Source organism: Rhinoderma darwinii, chromosome 3, assembly GCF_050947455.1.
Source record: "Rhinoderma darwinii isolate aRhiDar2 chromosome 3, aRhiDar2.hap1, whole genome shotgun sequence".
Classification (NCBI taxonomy): domain Eukaryota; kingdom Metazoa; phylum Chordata; class Amphibia; order Anura; family Rhinodermatidae; genus Rhinoderma; species Rhinoderma darwinii.
In genome coordinates, this window is record NC_134689.1 from 56,461,029 (window position 1) to 56,478,430 (window position 17,402).

A 17,402-nucleotide genomic window follows, 5' to 3' on the forward strand; every position below is an offset into this window, starting at 1 on the left:
GTGCAAACTCTGCAAAACATAATGTGTGTGTGTGTGTGTGTATATATATATATATATATATGTGTGTGTGTATATATATGTATGTGTATATATATATATATATATATATATATATATATATATATATATTATAGCCGTAACCTTATCGACCCAGAGAATGAAGTAAAATGTCATTCATAGCCCACGGTGAACTGTAAAAAAAAAATTGTTTTTGGTCGCCTTGCTTGCCAAAAAATGTAATGAAAAGTGATAAAAAAAAAATCGCTTGTACCCCAAAACTGTGCCAATGAAAACTACAGATTGTCCAGCAACAAATAAGCCCTCACAGCTCCAGTAGAGAGAAAATAAAGAGGTTCTGGCCCTAGGAATATGCCGAGGCAAAATGTGCAGTGTTCCAAAAGTTTATAACATTTGGCACCTTTTATCAGTGCAATACTGGACACACATCTATGAATTATTTATTTACCCCATTATTATACACCATTATGCCCTTATGTTCTCCGCACAAATTACATATGCCCCCACATTATAAACTGAAATACCAGTAAAACCCCAAATCGAAAAAACTACCAAGCAAAATCTGAACTCCAAAACCAAATGGCGCGCTCTTCCTTCGGAGCCCTACAGTGTCCCCAACAGCAGTTTACGTCCACATATATGGCATTGACAAACCCGGGAGAACCCGCTTCACATTTTGAGGTATTTGTCTTCAATGACACAAACTAGGCACAACATATTGTGCACTAAAAAGGTATATCAGTGGAAAATTGCAATTTCTACTTGTCACCATCCGCTACGCTTTAATTTCTAATGAGAAAACACGTGGGGTCAAAATGCTCACTACACCCCTTAATATGCCCTACGGGGTGCATTTTCCAAAATTGGGGTCATTTTACTATTTGACCTCATTTTACTATTTGACCTCAGAGCCCTGCAATTGTGGTCCAATACTGGTAAAATCACCAAAATAGGCCTCAAATGCGCATGGTGTGCTTCAATTCTGAACCCTGTCATTTGTCCAGGCAAATGATAAATGCCTTGAGGGGTGTAGTTTCTAAAATGGGGTCACTTCTTGGGGGCTTGCACTGTACTCTGGTATCTCCAGGGTTTTGCAAATGCGACATGGCACCCAAATATCAAATCCGAAAGATCTGCATTCCAAATAGCGCTCCTGCCTTTCTGAGTCCTGCTGTGCGTCCAAACAACAGTTTATTACCATATATGGGTTATTGCTGTAATCTGCAGAAATTGCTTTTCAAATGTTTGGGTACATTTTCTCTTCTATTCCTTGTAAAAACGTTAAAATTTGCAAGTTTTATCAGAGAAAATATAGTTTTTAATTTCACGGCATAATTACACTAAATTCTGCCAAGAAACAGTGGGGTCAAAATGCTCACTATACCCCTCAATAAAATCCTTCAGGGGTGTAGTTTCCCAAATGGGGTTACTTTCGGGGGTTTTCCACTGATTTGATCCTGCAGGGGCTTTGCAAATGTGACGAGGTGCCGCAAACTATTCCAGCAAAATTTGTGCTCCATAAGGCTGGGTTCACACAACCTATTTTCAGACGTAATGGAGGCGTTTTACGCCTCTAATTACGTCTGAAAAACCGGCTCCAATACGTCGCAAACATCTGCCCATTACTTTCAATGGGCTTTACGATGTACTTTGCCGACGACCTGTCATTTTACGCGTCGCTCTCAAAAGACGGCGCATAAAATTACAGCCTCGTCAAAAGAAGTGCAGGACACTTCTTGGGACGTAATTGGAGCCGTTTTTCATTGACTCCAATGAAGAACAGCTTCAAATTACATCCGTAAAAGACGCCCCGCAAAACGTGAGTACATGCACTTACGTCTGAAATTCAGGAGCTGTTTTCTCCTGAAAACAGCTCCGTAATTTCAGACGTAATTGCAGTTATCGTGTGCACATACCCTAAGCCAAATAACACTCCTTCGCTACTAAGCCCTGTCGTGGGTACGAACAGGAATTTATGTCCACGTATTCGGTGTTGCTGTGCTCAGGAGAAATCTCCTTACAAATATTGGTGCTTTTTCTCCTTTAGCCCTTGTGAAAATGGAAAAATATAAGCTAAAACGATATTTTATGGAAAAAAATTTTGATTACAATTTTTATAGCCTAATTCCAATTAATTCTGCAAAAAATCTGTGGCATCAAAATGCTCACTATACCCCTACATAAATTCCATAAAAGGTGTAGTTTCCAATATGGGGTCACTTTTGTGGGATTTCCACTGTTTTTGTCCCTCAGGGGCTTTGCAAATGCGACATGGCACCGAAAACCACTCCAGCAAAATTTGAGCTCCAAAAGCCAAATGGCTCTCCTTCCCTTCATAGGGCTGCTGTGTGTTCAAACATAAGTTTATGACCACATATAGGGTATTGCTGTCGGGAGAAATTGCTTTACAAATATTGGGGTGTTTATTCTCCTTTATTCCTTGTAAAAATCAAAACGTATGTTTTATTTGAAAAAAATTAGGCTTTAATTTTTATGGTTTAATTAAAAGAAATTTAGCAAAAAAAATTGTGGTATTAAAATGCTCACTATACCCCTAGATTAATTCCTTGGGGTGCAGTTTTCAAAATGGTGTCTTTTTGAGAGTTTTTCTTATGTTTTGGCACCACAAGACCTTTTCAAACCTGACATGATGCCAACATTATTTTCTAATCGAAAGGAGGCCTGAAAATCCAGTAGGTGCTCCTCTGCTACTGAGGCATGTGTTTCAGTCCATTGGCACACTAGGGCCACATGTAGGACATTTCTAAATGGCAGAATCTGGGCAATAAATATAGAGTTGCGTTTCTCTGGTAAAACATTCTGTGTTACAGGAAAAAATTTATTACATATGAATTTCGTAAAAAAAATAAAATGAAATTTGTACATTTCACCTCCACCTTGCTTTAACCGCTTCCCGACCGCCCACTGTATATTCACGTCGGCACTTGCTGGGCTCTGTGCAGTGCCGACGTGAATTCACGGTGGGTGTTAAAAGCACGATCCGGGTGTCTCAGAGTAGCGCTGACACCCGGATCGCGCTGTTATCACCTACCTCTATTCCCGGAGATATGATCGGGACCTGATTAGTTCAGGTCCCGGTTATGTGATCGCAGGGAAAGTGTGTTGTAGCAACGAACTGGAAAGTTTGTTGCTACAACAAACTTTCCCGGGGACCGATTGCTGGTGCTGCAGTCGGTTATAAGGCAGAACCGGAGGCCATATAACAGCCCCCGGGTCTGCCATGCACAGCAGCCTATGAGAACCGGATGCTGGTTCTCATAAGCTTCCTGTCAGTGTGACTCTCAGCGTCACACTGACAGTTTATAATACGTTACACTACCTAGGTAGTGTAATGTATTATAGCAGCGATCAGTGCTGCCAGGCTTCAAGTAAAACAAGTAAAAAGTAAAAAATAAAGTAATAAAAACGTTTTATAAAAGTGTAAAAACAAGTTATAAAAGTTACAAAAAAAAATAATGCTTTTTTTCCTATCTTTTATTATAGGAAAAAAATGAAAATGTTAAAAAAAAGTACACATATTTGGTATCACCGCGTTCGTAACGACCCAAACTATAAAACTAATATTATTTTTCCCGCACGGTGAACAGCGCAAAAAAAAATAATTAAAAAACAATGTCAGAATCACTTTTTTTTTGGTCATCAACCCTCCCAAAATATAGAATAAAAAGTGATCAAAAAGTCGCATGTACCCCAAAATAGTACCAATAAAAACTACAACCCGTCCCGCAAAAAACAAGCCCTTACACCGCTTTTTTGACGGAAAAATATAAAATTATGACTCTCAGAATACGGTGACACAAAAAATAAATAATTTTATCAAAGTGATTTTATTGCGCAATCGCCACAAAACATAAAAAACCTATATACATATGGTATCGCCGTAATCGTACCGACCCGCAGAATAAAGTAAAATGTCATTTATACCGCACGGTGAAAAGTGTAAAAAAAAAATACAAAAAACATTGTCAGAATTTATGTTTCTTTGTCACTTTGCTTCCAAAAAAATCTAAAAAGTGATAAAAAAAAAATCACATGTACCCTAAAATGGTACCAATGAAAAGTACAGATTGTCCCGCAACAAATAAGCCCTCACACGGCTCCGTTGGAGAAACAATAAAAAAGTTCTGGCTCTCAGAATATGGCGATGCAAAATTTGCAGTGTTCCAAAAGCAGATGAGCTCGGGCGACCATTTATAAGTGCGACACCGGCCACATATCTGCGGATTATTATTTATGTACCCCATTATTATACCCTCTTATTATGTCCTGATGTTCTCCGCACAGGTTACATATGCCCCCACATCATAACTGAAATACCAGCAAAACTCCAAACAGGACAGTTACCAAGCAAAATCTGCGCTCCAAAAGCCAAATGGCGTTCCCTCCCTTCTGAGCCCCACAGCGTGCCCAAACACCAGCTTACGTCCACATATATGATATTTTATATCCGGGAGAACCCGCTCAACATTGTATGAGGTATTTGTCTTCAGTGGCACGAACTGGGCACAACGTATTGTGCATTAAAATGGCATATCAGTGGAAAATTTTCAATTTGCACCATCCGCTGCGCATTAACGCCTTGGCGCACCACGACTTAATAGCATGTCGTGCGTGGTGCGAGGGGTTATATATGGAGCGGACTCGCGCTGCACCCGCTCCATATTCTGCAGGTGTCGGCTGTGTATTACAGCTGACACCCTGGACTAACGGACAGGAACAGCGATCGCGCTGTTACAGGAGCCTGTAAAATGACATTATACTGCAATACAATAGTACTGCAGTGTATTGTACCAGCGACCTAATGATCGCTCGTTCCAGTCCCCTAAAGGGACTTTTGGGAGGTTTCCACTGTTTTGGTACCTCAGGGGCTTTGCAAATGCGACATGACACCCGAAAACCATTCCAGCTAAATTTGAGCTCCAAAAGCCAAATATTGTTCCTTCCCTCCGGAGTCCTGCCGTGGGTCCAAACAGCAGTTTATTAGGACAAATTGCTTTACAAATTTTGGGGTGATTTTTCTACTTTATTCATTGTAAAAATTAAACATTTCTATCTTTTTCAGCAAAAAGTAGATTTTCATTTTCATGGCCTAATTCCACTAAATTCAGCAAAAAACCTGTGGGGTCAAAATGCTAACTATACCCCTAGAAAAATTCCTTGAGGGGTGTAGTCTTCAAAATGGGGTCAGTTTTGGGGGGTTTCCACTGTTTTGCTCCCTCCAGGGCGTTGCAAACGCGACATGGCACTGAAAACCAATCCAGCAAAATCTGCACTTCAAAATCCAAATGGCGCTCCTTCCCTTCTGAGCTCTGCTGTGGGTACAAACAGCAGTTTAGTACCACATATGGGGTATTGGCGTAATCGGGAGAAGTAGCTTTACAAGTTTTGGGGTGCTTTTTAATCTTTATTCCTTGCAAATATTTTTTTTTATATTTTTTCAGAAAAAAAGTATATTTTCACTTTCACAGACTTACTCCAATAAATATAGCAAAAGACCTGTGGGGTCAAGATGCTAACTATACCCCTAGATAAATTCCTTGAGGTGTGTAGTTTCCAAAACCGTCTCACTTTTGGGGGATTTCCACTGTTTTGGCACCACAAGACCTCTTCAAACCTGACATGGTGCCTAAAATATATTCTAAAAAAAGGAGGCCCCAAAATCCACTAGGTGCTCCTTTGCTTCTGAGGCCGGTGTTTCAGTAAATTAGCGCACTAGGGCCACATGTGGGATATTTCTAAAAACTGCAGAATCTGGGCAATAAATATTGAGTTGCATTTCTCGGGTAAAACCTCCTGTGGTACAGAATTTTTTTTATTACAAATTAATTTCAGCAAAAAAAAGAAAATTTGTAAATTTCACCTGTACTTTTGCTTTAATTCCTGTGAAGCGCCTAAAGGGTTAAGAAACTTTCTGAATGCTGTTTTGAATACTTTGAGGGGTGCAGTTTTTCATATGGGGTGATTTATGGGGTCTATCTGGTACATAAGGCCCTCAAAGCCACTTCAGAACTGAACTGGCCCCTGTAAAAATAGCCTTTTGAAATTTTCTTGAAAATGTGAGAAATTGCTGCTAAAGTACTAAGCCGTGTAACGTCGTAGAAAAATAAAATAATGTTCAAAAAACAATGCAAACATAAAGTAGACATATGGAATATGTAAAATAGTAACTATTTTGTGTGGTATTACGATCTGTTTTACAAGCAGATACATTTAAAATAAGAAAAATCATAATTTTTGCACATTTTCTCTAAATTTTGGTGTTTTTCACAAATAAGCAATGAATTTATTGATCAAATTTTTCCACTAACATAAAGTACAATATGTCACGAGAAAACAATCTCAGAATAGCTTGGATAGGCAAAAGCATTCCAGAGTTATTAACACATAAATTGACACATGTCAGATTTGAGAAAATGGGGCTGGTCATGAAGGTCAGAATGAGCTCGGTCTTGAAAGGGTTAACTCCTGTGAAACGCCTAAAGGCTTAAGCCACTTTCGGAATGCTGTTTTGAATACTTTGAGGGGTGCAGTTTTTAAAATGGGGGGATTTATGGAGACTTTCTAATATATAAGGCCCTCAAAGCCACTTCAGAACTGAACTGGACTCGTCCCTGAAAAAATTGCCTTTTGAAATGTTCTTGAAAACGTGAGAAACTAACTTCTAAGCCTTTTATCCTAGAAAAATAAAAGGATGTTCAAAAAACGATGCAAACATAAAGTAGACATTGGAAATGTAAACTAGTAACTATTTTGTGTTTTATTACTATCTGTTTTAAGAGTGGATACATTTAAATGTAGGAACATTTTTAATTTTTGCACATTTTCTCTAAATTTTGGTGTTTTTCACAAATATTTGAATTTTATTGATCAATTTTTTTCACTAACAAAGTACAATATGTCATGAGAAAACCATCTCAGAATCGCTTGGATAGGTAAAAGAATACCCTAGTTAGTACCACATAAAATGACACGTCAGAATTTAAAAAAATATGCTGTGTCCACAAGGCCAAAACAGGCTGTGTCTCCAAGGGGTTAAAAATAATATGATGAATAGCAGATCTCTACACTGGAAAGTGACGTTCAGATTGCACAAAGCATGACCAGCCTTCAGAGAGGCTAGGACACATTTTATGTAGGTTATGAGTGAGAGAAAAACTACTTTATCACAGTAATGTACAGAGTGCAAATGAAAGAGGACCATCAATATTTGGTGGGGATCCATGCTCCGAAATCTCTGATCAGCCCAATGAAGGGGCCTTGGTGCCTGGGACTGCAGCTGGTATCCAAGTGATTGAGATGAGGATTCCGGGCCCCTACCATGCCTTATTGACACAATGTAGATATTGGAGATTACTGGTGATTATTAGTTGTCCATAATTGAGTAAAAGTTTCTGGACACTTGAAAAGTGTCAACTTGTGGGTTAACCTTAGAAGGAATTCATCCCTGCTTGAGGCCTGTAATATTAATGCTTACCTTTGCTAAAGAGTCAAGGGGGGAGATTTATTATGCAATTTGTGCCAGGTTTCGGCTGAAAAATTCTGTACATTCTGGCACTTGTATTGCAAAAATTTGCGGTGGTGTTCGATTTTAATAAAGTGGGTCAGGGCTCAGGAGGAGTGTGCAACCACAGCCCAACAAATGGGCTATAATTTATGCCAAAAATTGGCGTAAATTATAGCGGAGATCTACAGCAGCCCATAGCGGGAGTAGATTTCATTTGATGTGCCAAATGTATTAAGAGGTGTGCATTTCTTAATTTAGCGCATTTCACTCCAGCAGGCTACTGTTTGAGACTGGGCAGTCTTGGAAGATTCTCCCCACGATATCTTGTTCTATTGAAAAATGACATTCCAATCCTATTTTTGCTTTGATCTCCAAAAGGCAACCATTGTTCTCTAGATGGCTGAGGCTATGACTATATTGAGATGCTTCCTGATGAATTTATTAAAATATTAATGCAACAAGGCTAGAGAGAATTTTTTTTTCTAATATATACTTTGACGTGAACCATCTCTGGTTCGAATGCTTTAATGGCCCATTACATTTGAGGTTTTCAGGCTGTCAGATGAAGTTTATCTAAAGAGTTATTTATATTTTCCAGGATGGATCCACGATGCTGATAGAAGCTGCAAAGGGTGGACATACCAACGTTGTCTCCTATTTATTGGATTACCCAAACAATGTTATATCAGTCCCTTCTACCGAGATCAGTCAGATGACACCCACACTTCATGATCAATTTGCGGTACGTTCGATTTCTTGATCTGTATTTATTCTTGTGTGTTCGTTGTTTTTTTTTTTTTTTTTTAAAGAAAATGACACCAATACGTGATATTAACGCCACTTTTATCCCTGCCACCGTTCTACATATTTTTAACGCCAGAGCAAAAATAACAGGCATAGAAAATGGTTTATTCAATGTTATCATGCCTTTATTATACTACTCAGAGCCTAACACCTTTATATAGTTTAGCCAAAACTGTGAAGGCTATTATAGGCACTATTACATAAAAAAAATTTTTTTAATGCATGCATGCAAAAAAATTCTAATGAAGTTTAATACATTTTGCTTTGTTTGGCTTGTGCAGCTGACATGTACATACAGTACACTTGAACATTTGATTTGGTCATAATTCAGCTTAGAAGATCATTCAGGAGAGAAGAGGGCTGGAGAATGAGCCGTCAGATTGCCAGTCTGACGAATTTACTAGTGAATGGCGTTCTATAGCTTATGTAGTGTGGATACATAACCGCTATAGAAACCAGATACGCTGCTTATGGAGATGCCCAGCTATTCATAGATCATGGAAAAGTGTCAAGTGGTACCTGTAATATATTCATATTTTCCAGTTATGGAAATTAGCTTGGATCCAAGACTAGGTTAGGGGGCCTGGGTAGGCTTCTGAAGTCTCTTACAAATCTTATAATACTGGCCACTTAGTTATTCTTACCGAGCGGAACTTTACGCATCTTCCCTCAATTGTCGAAGTTAAAAACAAATTAAAATATTTCCTATACACACAGTAGGTGGACAGAAATAAAGTACTGACGTCCCAAAATAGTTCAAGGTGGAAGATAAGTTCCTGATCTTGAGGAGAATCTTTTCCAAGTAAGAGAAGTAAGAGATGATAGGAATTTATTGGGAATAGCATATTTGTCATTAAATGTTGCTGCTTTCAGACTGGGATGGTGGGATGAGAGCAGGGGTCGGGAGGCAACATGGGAAGGAATTTTGTAATTCTGTATTTACGGTTTGGTATGTCAAATAGGCTCCAAATTAAAGGAAGCTTTGATTTATATTTTATATAACAAACTATTTAAAGTATGAAAAGTTGTTTTTTTTTTGTTTGTTTTTTTTGCACAAAATAGATGCAATTCAGTAAAAAAAGGCCCATAACCTTTGAAAAGTATGCACTGAAGAAAATAAATGTTAGTGGAAGAACGGCAACGTCCAGATAATACATAAATGTGAATAAGATTTGCACTTTTTTCATTTGTGTTTTGCTGGGAAAGCCGCACATTATTTACAGCGTGCTGTTTGTGTCTATTTTTTCCTCAATTGAATTAGAGACCTCTTGTAGAAGTGTACATGTGCTGAATTGCATCTTATTAATATACGGTAATTGACTGTGCTGCAAAAAAACGGCTACTTGGCACATGTGAAAGTACCCTAAAAATCTCAACCATGTTTTTAACAAATGACACAACTGCTCATTGAAATTCGGTCTATTCACACACAAAACCACACCTGCACCACTTTCAGCTAGCAGTTTTTAAGTTGCATATTAAATGAAGTATTTTTACAATTTTTTTTGTATCTTTTTTTTAATTAAATAAGCAGCTTTCAAAATTAATATAAAATCTTAAATCTTTGATATGCTGTAGGTTTCTTGTGTACCTATGCATACACTTGCCGTGGTTGTGCCGCCTCAAGAACCAGATAAGCCTCCAGACCACATGGATTTAGCAAAAAGTAAGCATTTTATCGCAATACTATAGTGCTGACCATTGTTAAAACTTTCTGAACTTGCTTTTTTTTTTCTCCCAAGGTGTTACATAATTTTGTTAAACTGGTCAAGATTTTCACTTTCACAGTTAATTTGTAGAATAATCTTTGTGTGTGTTTTGTAGTATGTTTAAATGCTGAATATTTCATGAGGTAGAACTTATAAGGGAATATGGAAGTCTTTGATTCACTGCTTGGGACCCCACTTTAAACCAGAGCACAAAGCTTTTCACACATTAATTTGAATGGGGTCATGTAATACTACTTTTTACCTTCCACAGCCAGAAAATGAGCAGTTGCCACAGCTTCCCCTGGCAGTATTAGTCTCCTAAGTGTGCCCAGGTGGGACAACTCTCTTTGCTGCCGTGACAATTTTTACTTCCCCCGACTTCAAACGAGTGTTGTGAACCAAATATTGCACCTAGCTTTGAGCCTGGTATAATTGTAATGCTAAGGTTCGGGGCATTTAAAAAAAAAATTCTCTGCATCCCGGCGGTCTTAACCGCTTCCCGACCGCCCACTGTATATTCACGTCGGCATTTGCTGGGCTCTGTGCAGTGCCGACGTGAATTCACGGTGGGTGTTAAAAGCGCAATCCGGGTGTCTCAGAGTAGCGCTGACACCCGGATCGCGCTGTTATCACCTACCTCTGTTCCCGGAGATATGATCGGGACCTGATTAGTTCAGGTCCCGGTCATGTGATCGCAGGGAAAGTGTGTTGTAGCAACGAACTGGAAAGTTTGTTGCTATAACAAACTGGAAAGTTTGTTGCTACAACAAACTTTCCCAGGGACCGATTGCTGGTGCTGCAGTCTTTTATAAGGCAGAACCGGGGGCCATATAACGGCCCCAGGGTCTGCCATGCACAGCAGCCTATGAGAACCAGCCGGATGCTGGTTCTCATAAGCTTCCTGTCAGTGTGACTCTCAGAGTCACACTGACAGTATATAATACGTTACACTACCTAGGTAGTGTAATGTATTATAGCAGCGATCAGTGCTCCCAGGCTTCAAGTAAAAAGTAAAAAATAAAGTCATAAAAAAGTTTTATAAAAGTGTAAAAACAAGTTATAAAAGTTACAAAAAAAAATAATGCTTTTTTTCCTATAATAAGTCTTTTATTATAGGAAAAAAATGAAAATGTAAAAAAAAAGTACACATATTTGGTATTACCGCGTTCGTAACGACCCAAACTATAAAACTATAATATTATTTTTCCCGCACGGTGAACACCGCAAAAAAAATAATTAAAAAACAATGTCAGAATCACTTTTTTTTGGTCATCAACACTCCCAAAATATAGAATAAAAAGTGATCAAAAAGTCGCATGTACCCCAAAATAGTACCAATAAAAACTACAACTCGTCCCGCAAAAAACAAGCCCTTACACCGCTTTTTTGACGGAAAAATATAAAATTATGGCTCTCAGAATACGGTGACACAGAAAATAAATAATTTTATCAAAGTGATTTTATTGCGCAATCGCCACAAAACAAAAAAAACCTATATACATATGGTATCGCCATAATCGTACCGACCCGCAGAATAAAGTAAAATGTCAATTATACCGCACGGTGAATACTGTAAAAAAAAAAAATACAAAAAACATTGTCAGAATTTATGTTTCTTTGTCACTTTGCTTCCAAAAAAATCTAATAAAAAGTGATAAAAAAAAATCACATGTACCCTAAAATGATACTAATGAAAAGTACAGATTGTCCCGCAACAAATAAGCCCTCACACGGCTCCGTTGGAGAAAAAATAAAAAAGTTCTGGCTCTCAGAATATGGCGATGCAAAATGTGCAGAGTGTTCCAAAAGCGGATAGGATCAGGCGCCATTTATCAGTGTGACACCGGCCACATATCTGCGAATTATTATTTATGTACCCCATTATTATACTCTCTTATGCCCTGATGTACCCCGCACAGCTTACATATACCCCCACATCATAAACTGAAATACCAGCAAAACCCCAAACAGAACAGTTACCAAGCAAAATCTGCGCTCCAAAAGCCAAATGGTGTTCCCTCCCTCCTGAGCCCCAGAGCGTGTCCAAACACCAGCTTACGTCCACATATATGACATTTTATATCCGGGAGAACCCGCTCAACATTGTATGAGGTATTTGTCTTCAGTGGCACAAACTGGGCACAATATATTGTGCATTAAAATGGCATATCAGTGGAAAATTTTAATTTTCACTTTGCACCATCCGCTGCGCATTAACGCCTTGGCGCACCACGACTTAATAGAATGTCGTGGTGCGAGGGGTTATATATGGAGCGGGCTCACGCTCCATATTCTGCAGCTGTCAGCTGTGTATTACAGCTGACACCCGGGACTAACGGACAGGAACAGTGATCGCGCTGTTACAGGAGCCTGTAAAATGATATTATACTGCAATACATTAGTACTGCAGTGTATTGTACCAGCGACCTAATGATCGCTCGTTCCAGTCCCCTAAAGGGACTTTTGGGAGGTTTCCACTGTTTTGGTACCTCAGGGGCTTTGCATATGCGACATGACACCCGAAAACCAGTCCAGCTAAATTTGAGCTCCAAAAGCCAAATATTGTTCCTTCCCTCCTGAGTCCTGCCGTGGGTCCAAACAGCAGTTTATTACCACATGGCGTATTGCTGTAATCAGGACAAATTGCTTTACAAATTTTGGGGTAATTTTTCTCCTTTATTCATTGTAAAAATTAAACATCTCTATGTTTTTTCAGAAAAAAGTAGATTTTCATTTTCACGGCCTAATTCCACTAAATTCAGTAAAAAAACTGTGGGGTCAAAATGCTAACTATACCCCTAGAACAATTCCTTGAGGGGTGTAGTCTTCAAAATGGGGTCCGTTTTGGGGGGATTCCACTGATTTGCTTACTCCAGGGCGTTGCAAACGCGACATGGCACTGAAAACCAATCCAGCAAAATCTGCGCTTCAAAATCCAAATGGCGCTCCTTCCCTTCTGAGCTCTGCTGTGGGTCCAAACAGCAGTTTAGTACCACATATGGGGTATTGGCGTAATCGGGAGAAGTAGCTTTACAAGTTCTGGGGTGCTTTTTAATCTTTATTCCTTGCAAAGATTATTTTTTTTAAATATTTTTTCAGAAAAAAAGTAGATTTTCACTTTCACAGACAAACTCCAATAAATATAGCAGAAGACCTGTGGGGTCAAGATGCTAACTTTACCCCTAGATAAATTCCTTGAGGTGTGTAGTTTCCAAAACCGTCTCACTTTTATGGGATTTCCACTGTTTTGGTACCACAAGACCTCTTCAAACCTGACATGGTGCCTAAAATATATTCTAAAAAAAGGAGGCCCCAAAATCCACTAGGTGCTCCTTTGCTTCTGAGGCCTGTGTTTCAGTCCATTATCACACTAGAGCCACGTGTGGGATATTTCTAAAAACTGCAGAATCTGGGCAATAAATATTGAGTTGCATTTCTCGGGTAAAACCTTCTGTGTTACAGAATTTTTTTTATTACAAATGAATTTCAGCAAAAAAAATAAAATTTGTAAATTTCACCTCTACTTTGCTTTAATTCCTGTGAAGCGCCTAATGGATTAAGAAACTTTCTGAATGCTATTTTTAATACTTTGAGGGGTGCAGTTTTTAATATGGGGTGATTTATGGGGTCTATCTAGTACATAAGGCCCTCAAAGCCACTTCAGAACTGAACTGGTCCCTGTAAAAATAGCCTTTTGAAATTTTCTTGAAAATGTGAGAAATTGCTGCTAAAGTTCTAAACGTTGTAACGTCCTAGAAAAATAAAATAATGTTCAAAAAACTATGCAAATATAAAGTAGACATATGGAATATATAAAATAGTAACTATTTTGTGTGGTATTACTATCTGTTTTACAAGCAGATACATTTCAAATGAGAAAAATCATAATTTTTGCAAATGTTCTCTAAATTTTGGTGTTTTTCACAAATAAGCAATGCATTTATTGACCAAATTTTTCCACTAACATAAAGTACAATATGTCACGAGAAAACAATCTCAGAATCGCTTGGATAGGCAAAAGCATTCCAGAGTTATTAACACATAAATTGACACATGTCAGATTTGAGAAAATGGGGCTGGTCATGAAGGTCAAAATGAGCTCGGTCTTGAAAGGGTTAACTTGTTTGTTCTTGTGTGTGTTTTTTTTGTTTTATTGATTGTGTGTTTGCTATTAGGTTAGGCCTCGTGCACACGAACGTATTTGTGTCCTCCCGTAAATACAGGTCCTTGGTCACACGTATTCGACCCGTATTCCACCCGTATTTACGGGCACGTTTTCACTGCAAAATTACACTGCAGTAATCGGCAGCCTTTCTCTCTATCAGTGCAGGATAGAGAGAAGGGACAGCCCTTTCCGCAGAAAAAGTAACAGAATTCATACTTACCCGGCCGTTGTCTTGGTGACGCGTTCCTCTCTTGACATCCAGTCCGACCCCCCTGGATGACGCGGCAGTCCATGTGACCGCTGCAGCCTGTGATTGGCCTGTGATTGGCTGCAGCGGTCACATGGGCTGAAAAGTCATCCCTGGAGGAAGGAGCAGGGAGTTCTGGGTAAGTATGAACGTCTTTTTTTTTTTTTTACAGGTAGATCTATATTGTGATCGGAAGTCACTGTCCAGTGTGCTGAAAGAGTTACTGCCGATCGTTTAACTCTTTCAGCACCCTGGACAGTGACTATTTACTGACGTCGCCTAGCAACGCTCCCGTAATTACGGGTGCACACACGTAGCCACCCGTAATTACGGGAGCCCCATAGACTTCTATGGGCCTGCCCGTGCCGTAGTTACGGCCTGAAATAGGACATGTTCTCTATTTTTCAACGGCACGGGCACCTTCCCGTAAGCATACGGGGAGGTACCCATGGCCAATAGAAGTCCATGGGCCCGTAAAAACGTGACGTAATTACGGGCGTTTTTACGTTCGTGTGCATTGGGCCTTATCCTGTGTGTTGTAGGGACATGGGAGTCGCTGTCAGCCGAGCTGTGGGTCCAGCTGACTGACAGATTTGGCTTACAGGGGCGCTATACAGTTTCTATGTATAGTGCGCACACACAAGTTGCAGCGTAAAAAGTAAATACATTTTTTTATTTTTTTTCATGTAAATTAGAAAAATATATAATAACACAACATGCATTTAATTAACTCCTTAACGCTTCATGACCTACTATTAGGTCATGCGAACTATAGCGTTCGCGCTCAGTGACCGAATAGTAGGTCATGGAGTAAATACGGCACCGTTCGCACGGGGCGCGTTCATGAGCTGTGACAGCTGCTGTTTCAGACAGCAGACTATCACAGCTCAATGTGCCGGGACAGATCTTGGAGGTCCCCCGCCGATTTAACCCCTTAGAAGCCGCGTTCAATAGTGAGCGCGGCTTCTTAAGGGTTAAGCCACAATCGACGGCCTGATCCGTGATAGCGGCCGGTGATCGTGACTATGGCAGCCAGAATCCTAACAATGGACTCTGGCTACGCCATCAACGGAAGCCTAGTGGTTCCTGACGAAGTCAGGACCCACTATGCTTGCTGTCAGTGAGCAGCTGACAGCTCTAATACACTGCACTACGCATGTAGTGCCGTGTATTAGAATTGCGATCAGGGCCTCCTGCCCTCAAGTCAGTCCCCTAGTGGGACAAAGTAATATAGTTACATTTAAAAAAAAAAAATGTTGTGTAAATAAAAGTTTTAAAAGTGATAACAGTAAAAATCCCCCCTTTCCCTTATCAGTCCTTTATTATTAATAAATATAAATAAACAAATAAACTATACATAATTGGTATCGCCGCGTCCGTAACGGCCTGAACTACAAAATGATGTCGTTATTTATCCCACACGGTGAACGCCGTAAAAGAAAATAATAATAAACCGTACCAGAATCACAATTGTTTGGTCACTTCACCTCCCAAAAAATGGAATAAAAAGAGATCAAAAAGTCGCATGTACCTAAAAATGGTAATGATTGAAACTACAGTTCTTTACGCAAAAAATAAGTCCTCGCACGGCTTTCTTGATGAAAAAATAAAAAAGTTCTGGCTCTTAGAATAAGGTAACACCAAAAGTGAATGATTGTTTACAAAACGTATTTTATTGTGCAAACGCCATAAGACATAAAAAAAAACTATAAACATCTGGCATCGCCATAATCGTATCGCCCCGCAGAATAAAGTGAATATGTCATTTATAGCGCACGGTGAACGCTGTAAAAAATTTAGACTAAAAAAACAATAGTAGAATTGCTGTTTTTTAGTCACCACGCCACCTAAAAATAGAATAAAAAGTGATCAAAAAGCCGCATGCACCCCAAGAAAACTACAATGAATTCCTCAAAGGGTCTAGTTTCCAAAATGGGGTCACTTTTGGGGGGTTTCCACTGTTTTGGCACCACAAGACCTCTTCAAACCGGACATGGTGCCTAATAAAAAAAAAGGCCTCAAAATCCAGTAGGTTCTCCTTTGCGCTTCGGAGGCTGGTGCTTCAGTCCATTACCGCACTAGGGCCACATGTGGGATATTTCTCAAAACTGCAGAATCTGGGCAATAAGTATTAAGTTGCGTTTCTCTGCTAAAACTTTTTGTGTTATAAAAAAAATGGTATAAAGAGGATTTTCTGACAAAAAAAAATAATTTAAATTTCACCTCTACTTTGCTCTAAATTTCTGTGTATGAACCCTTTAGGTGTTTAACTATCTAAATGCTGTTGTGAATACTTTGAGGGGTCTAGTTTCTAAAATGGGGTGTTTGATAGGGGTTTCTAATATATTGGCCCCTCAAAGCAACTTCAGAACTGTAACCTAAAAAAATAAATAAATTAGGCAATACTTCGCTTCTTACATTATACTGATAATGAGCCGTGCCCACCCCGAGTTGACGCCAGTTTTGACCGTTTGTATAAACAGAGACCCCTATTAGACCGTTTCAGTGCCCGGTTTTCCCAAGCATACACCTTTAGTGTATTTCTATTGATGAGTCCTTGGTAGATTTTAAAGGGAGGGTTCAATTCCGCGAGTACCTGCCAGGTAAGAGGGCAAGGTATGGCGTGAAGATGTATAAGCTGTGCGAGGGTGCATCAGGGTATACCTACAAGTTTAGGATATATGAAGGGAAGGACACCAGTATTCATCGCCCAGAATGCCCCCCCCCTTACTGGAGATAATGCAAAAATTGTGTGGGATTTGGTACTGCTGGACCAGGGTTACCACCTCTACCTGGATAATTTTTATACCAGTGTCCCACTCTTCAAGTGCCTCGCTTCCAGAAGTAATGCGGCACTGCTAGAAGAAATCTGAGAGGCCTCCCTAAGACTCTGCTTGGGCAAACACTCAGAAGGGGTGAGAGCAGGGCACATTC

The 17,402-nt window shown here is 39.4% G+C and overlaps 1 protein-coding gene across 2 annotated transcripts in view; it reads left to right on the forward strand.

Moving 5' to 3' along the window:
* The window catches only part of ANKHD1 (ankyrin repeat and KH domain containing 1), a 277,970-nt gene that overhangs the window by 144,439 nt on the left and 116,129 nt on the right, over window positions 1-17,402 (forward strand). For both annotated transcript variants that reach the window (XM_075856368.1, XM_075856369.1), the window contains exons 13-14: window positions 8,142-8,285; window positions 9,926-10,013. In XM_075856368.1, the coding sequence (XP_075712483.1) occupies window positions 8,142-8,285; window positions 9,926-10,013 (232 nt within the window). The remainder of the gene's footprint in view (window positions 1-8,141; window positions 8,286-9,925; window positions 10,014-17,402) is intronic.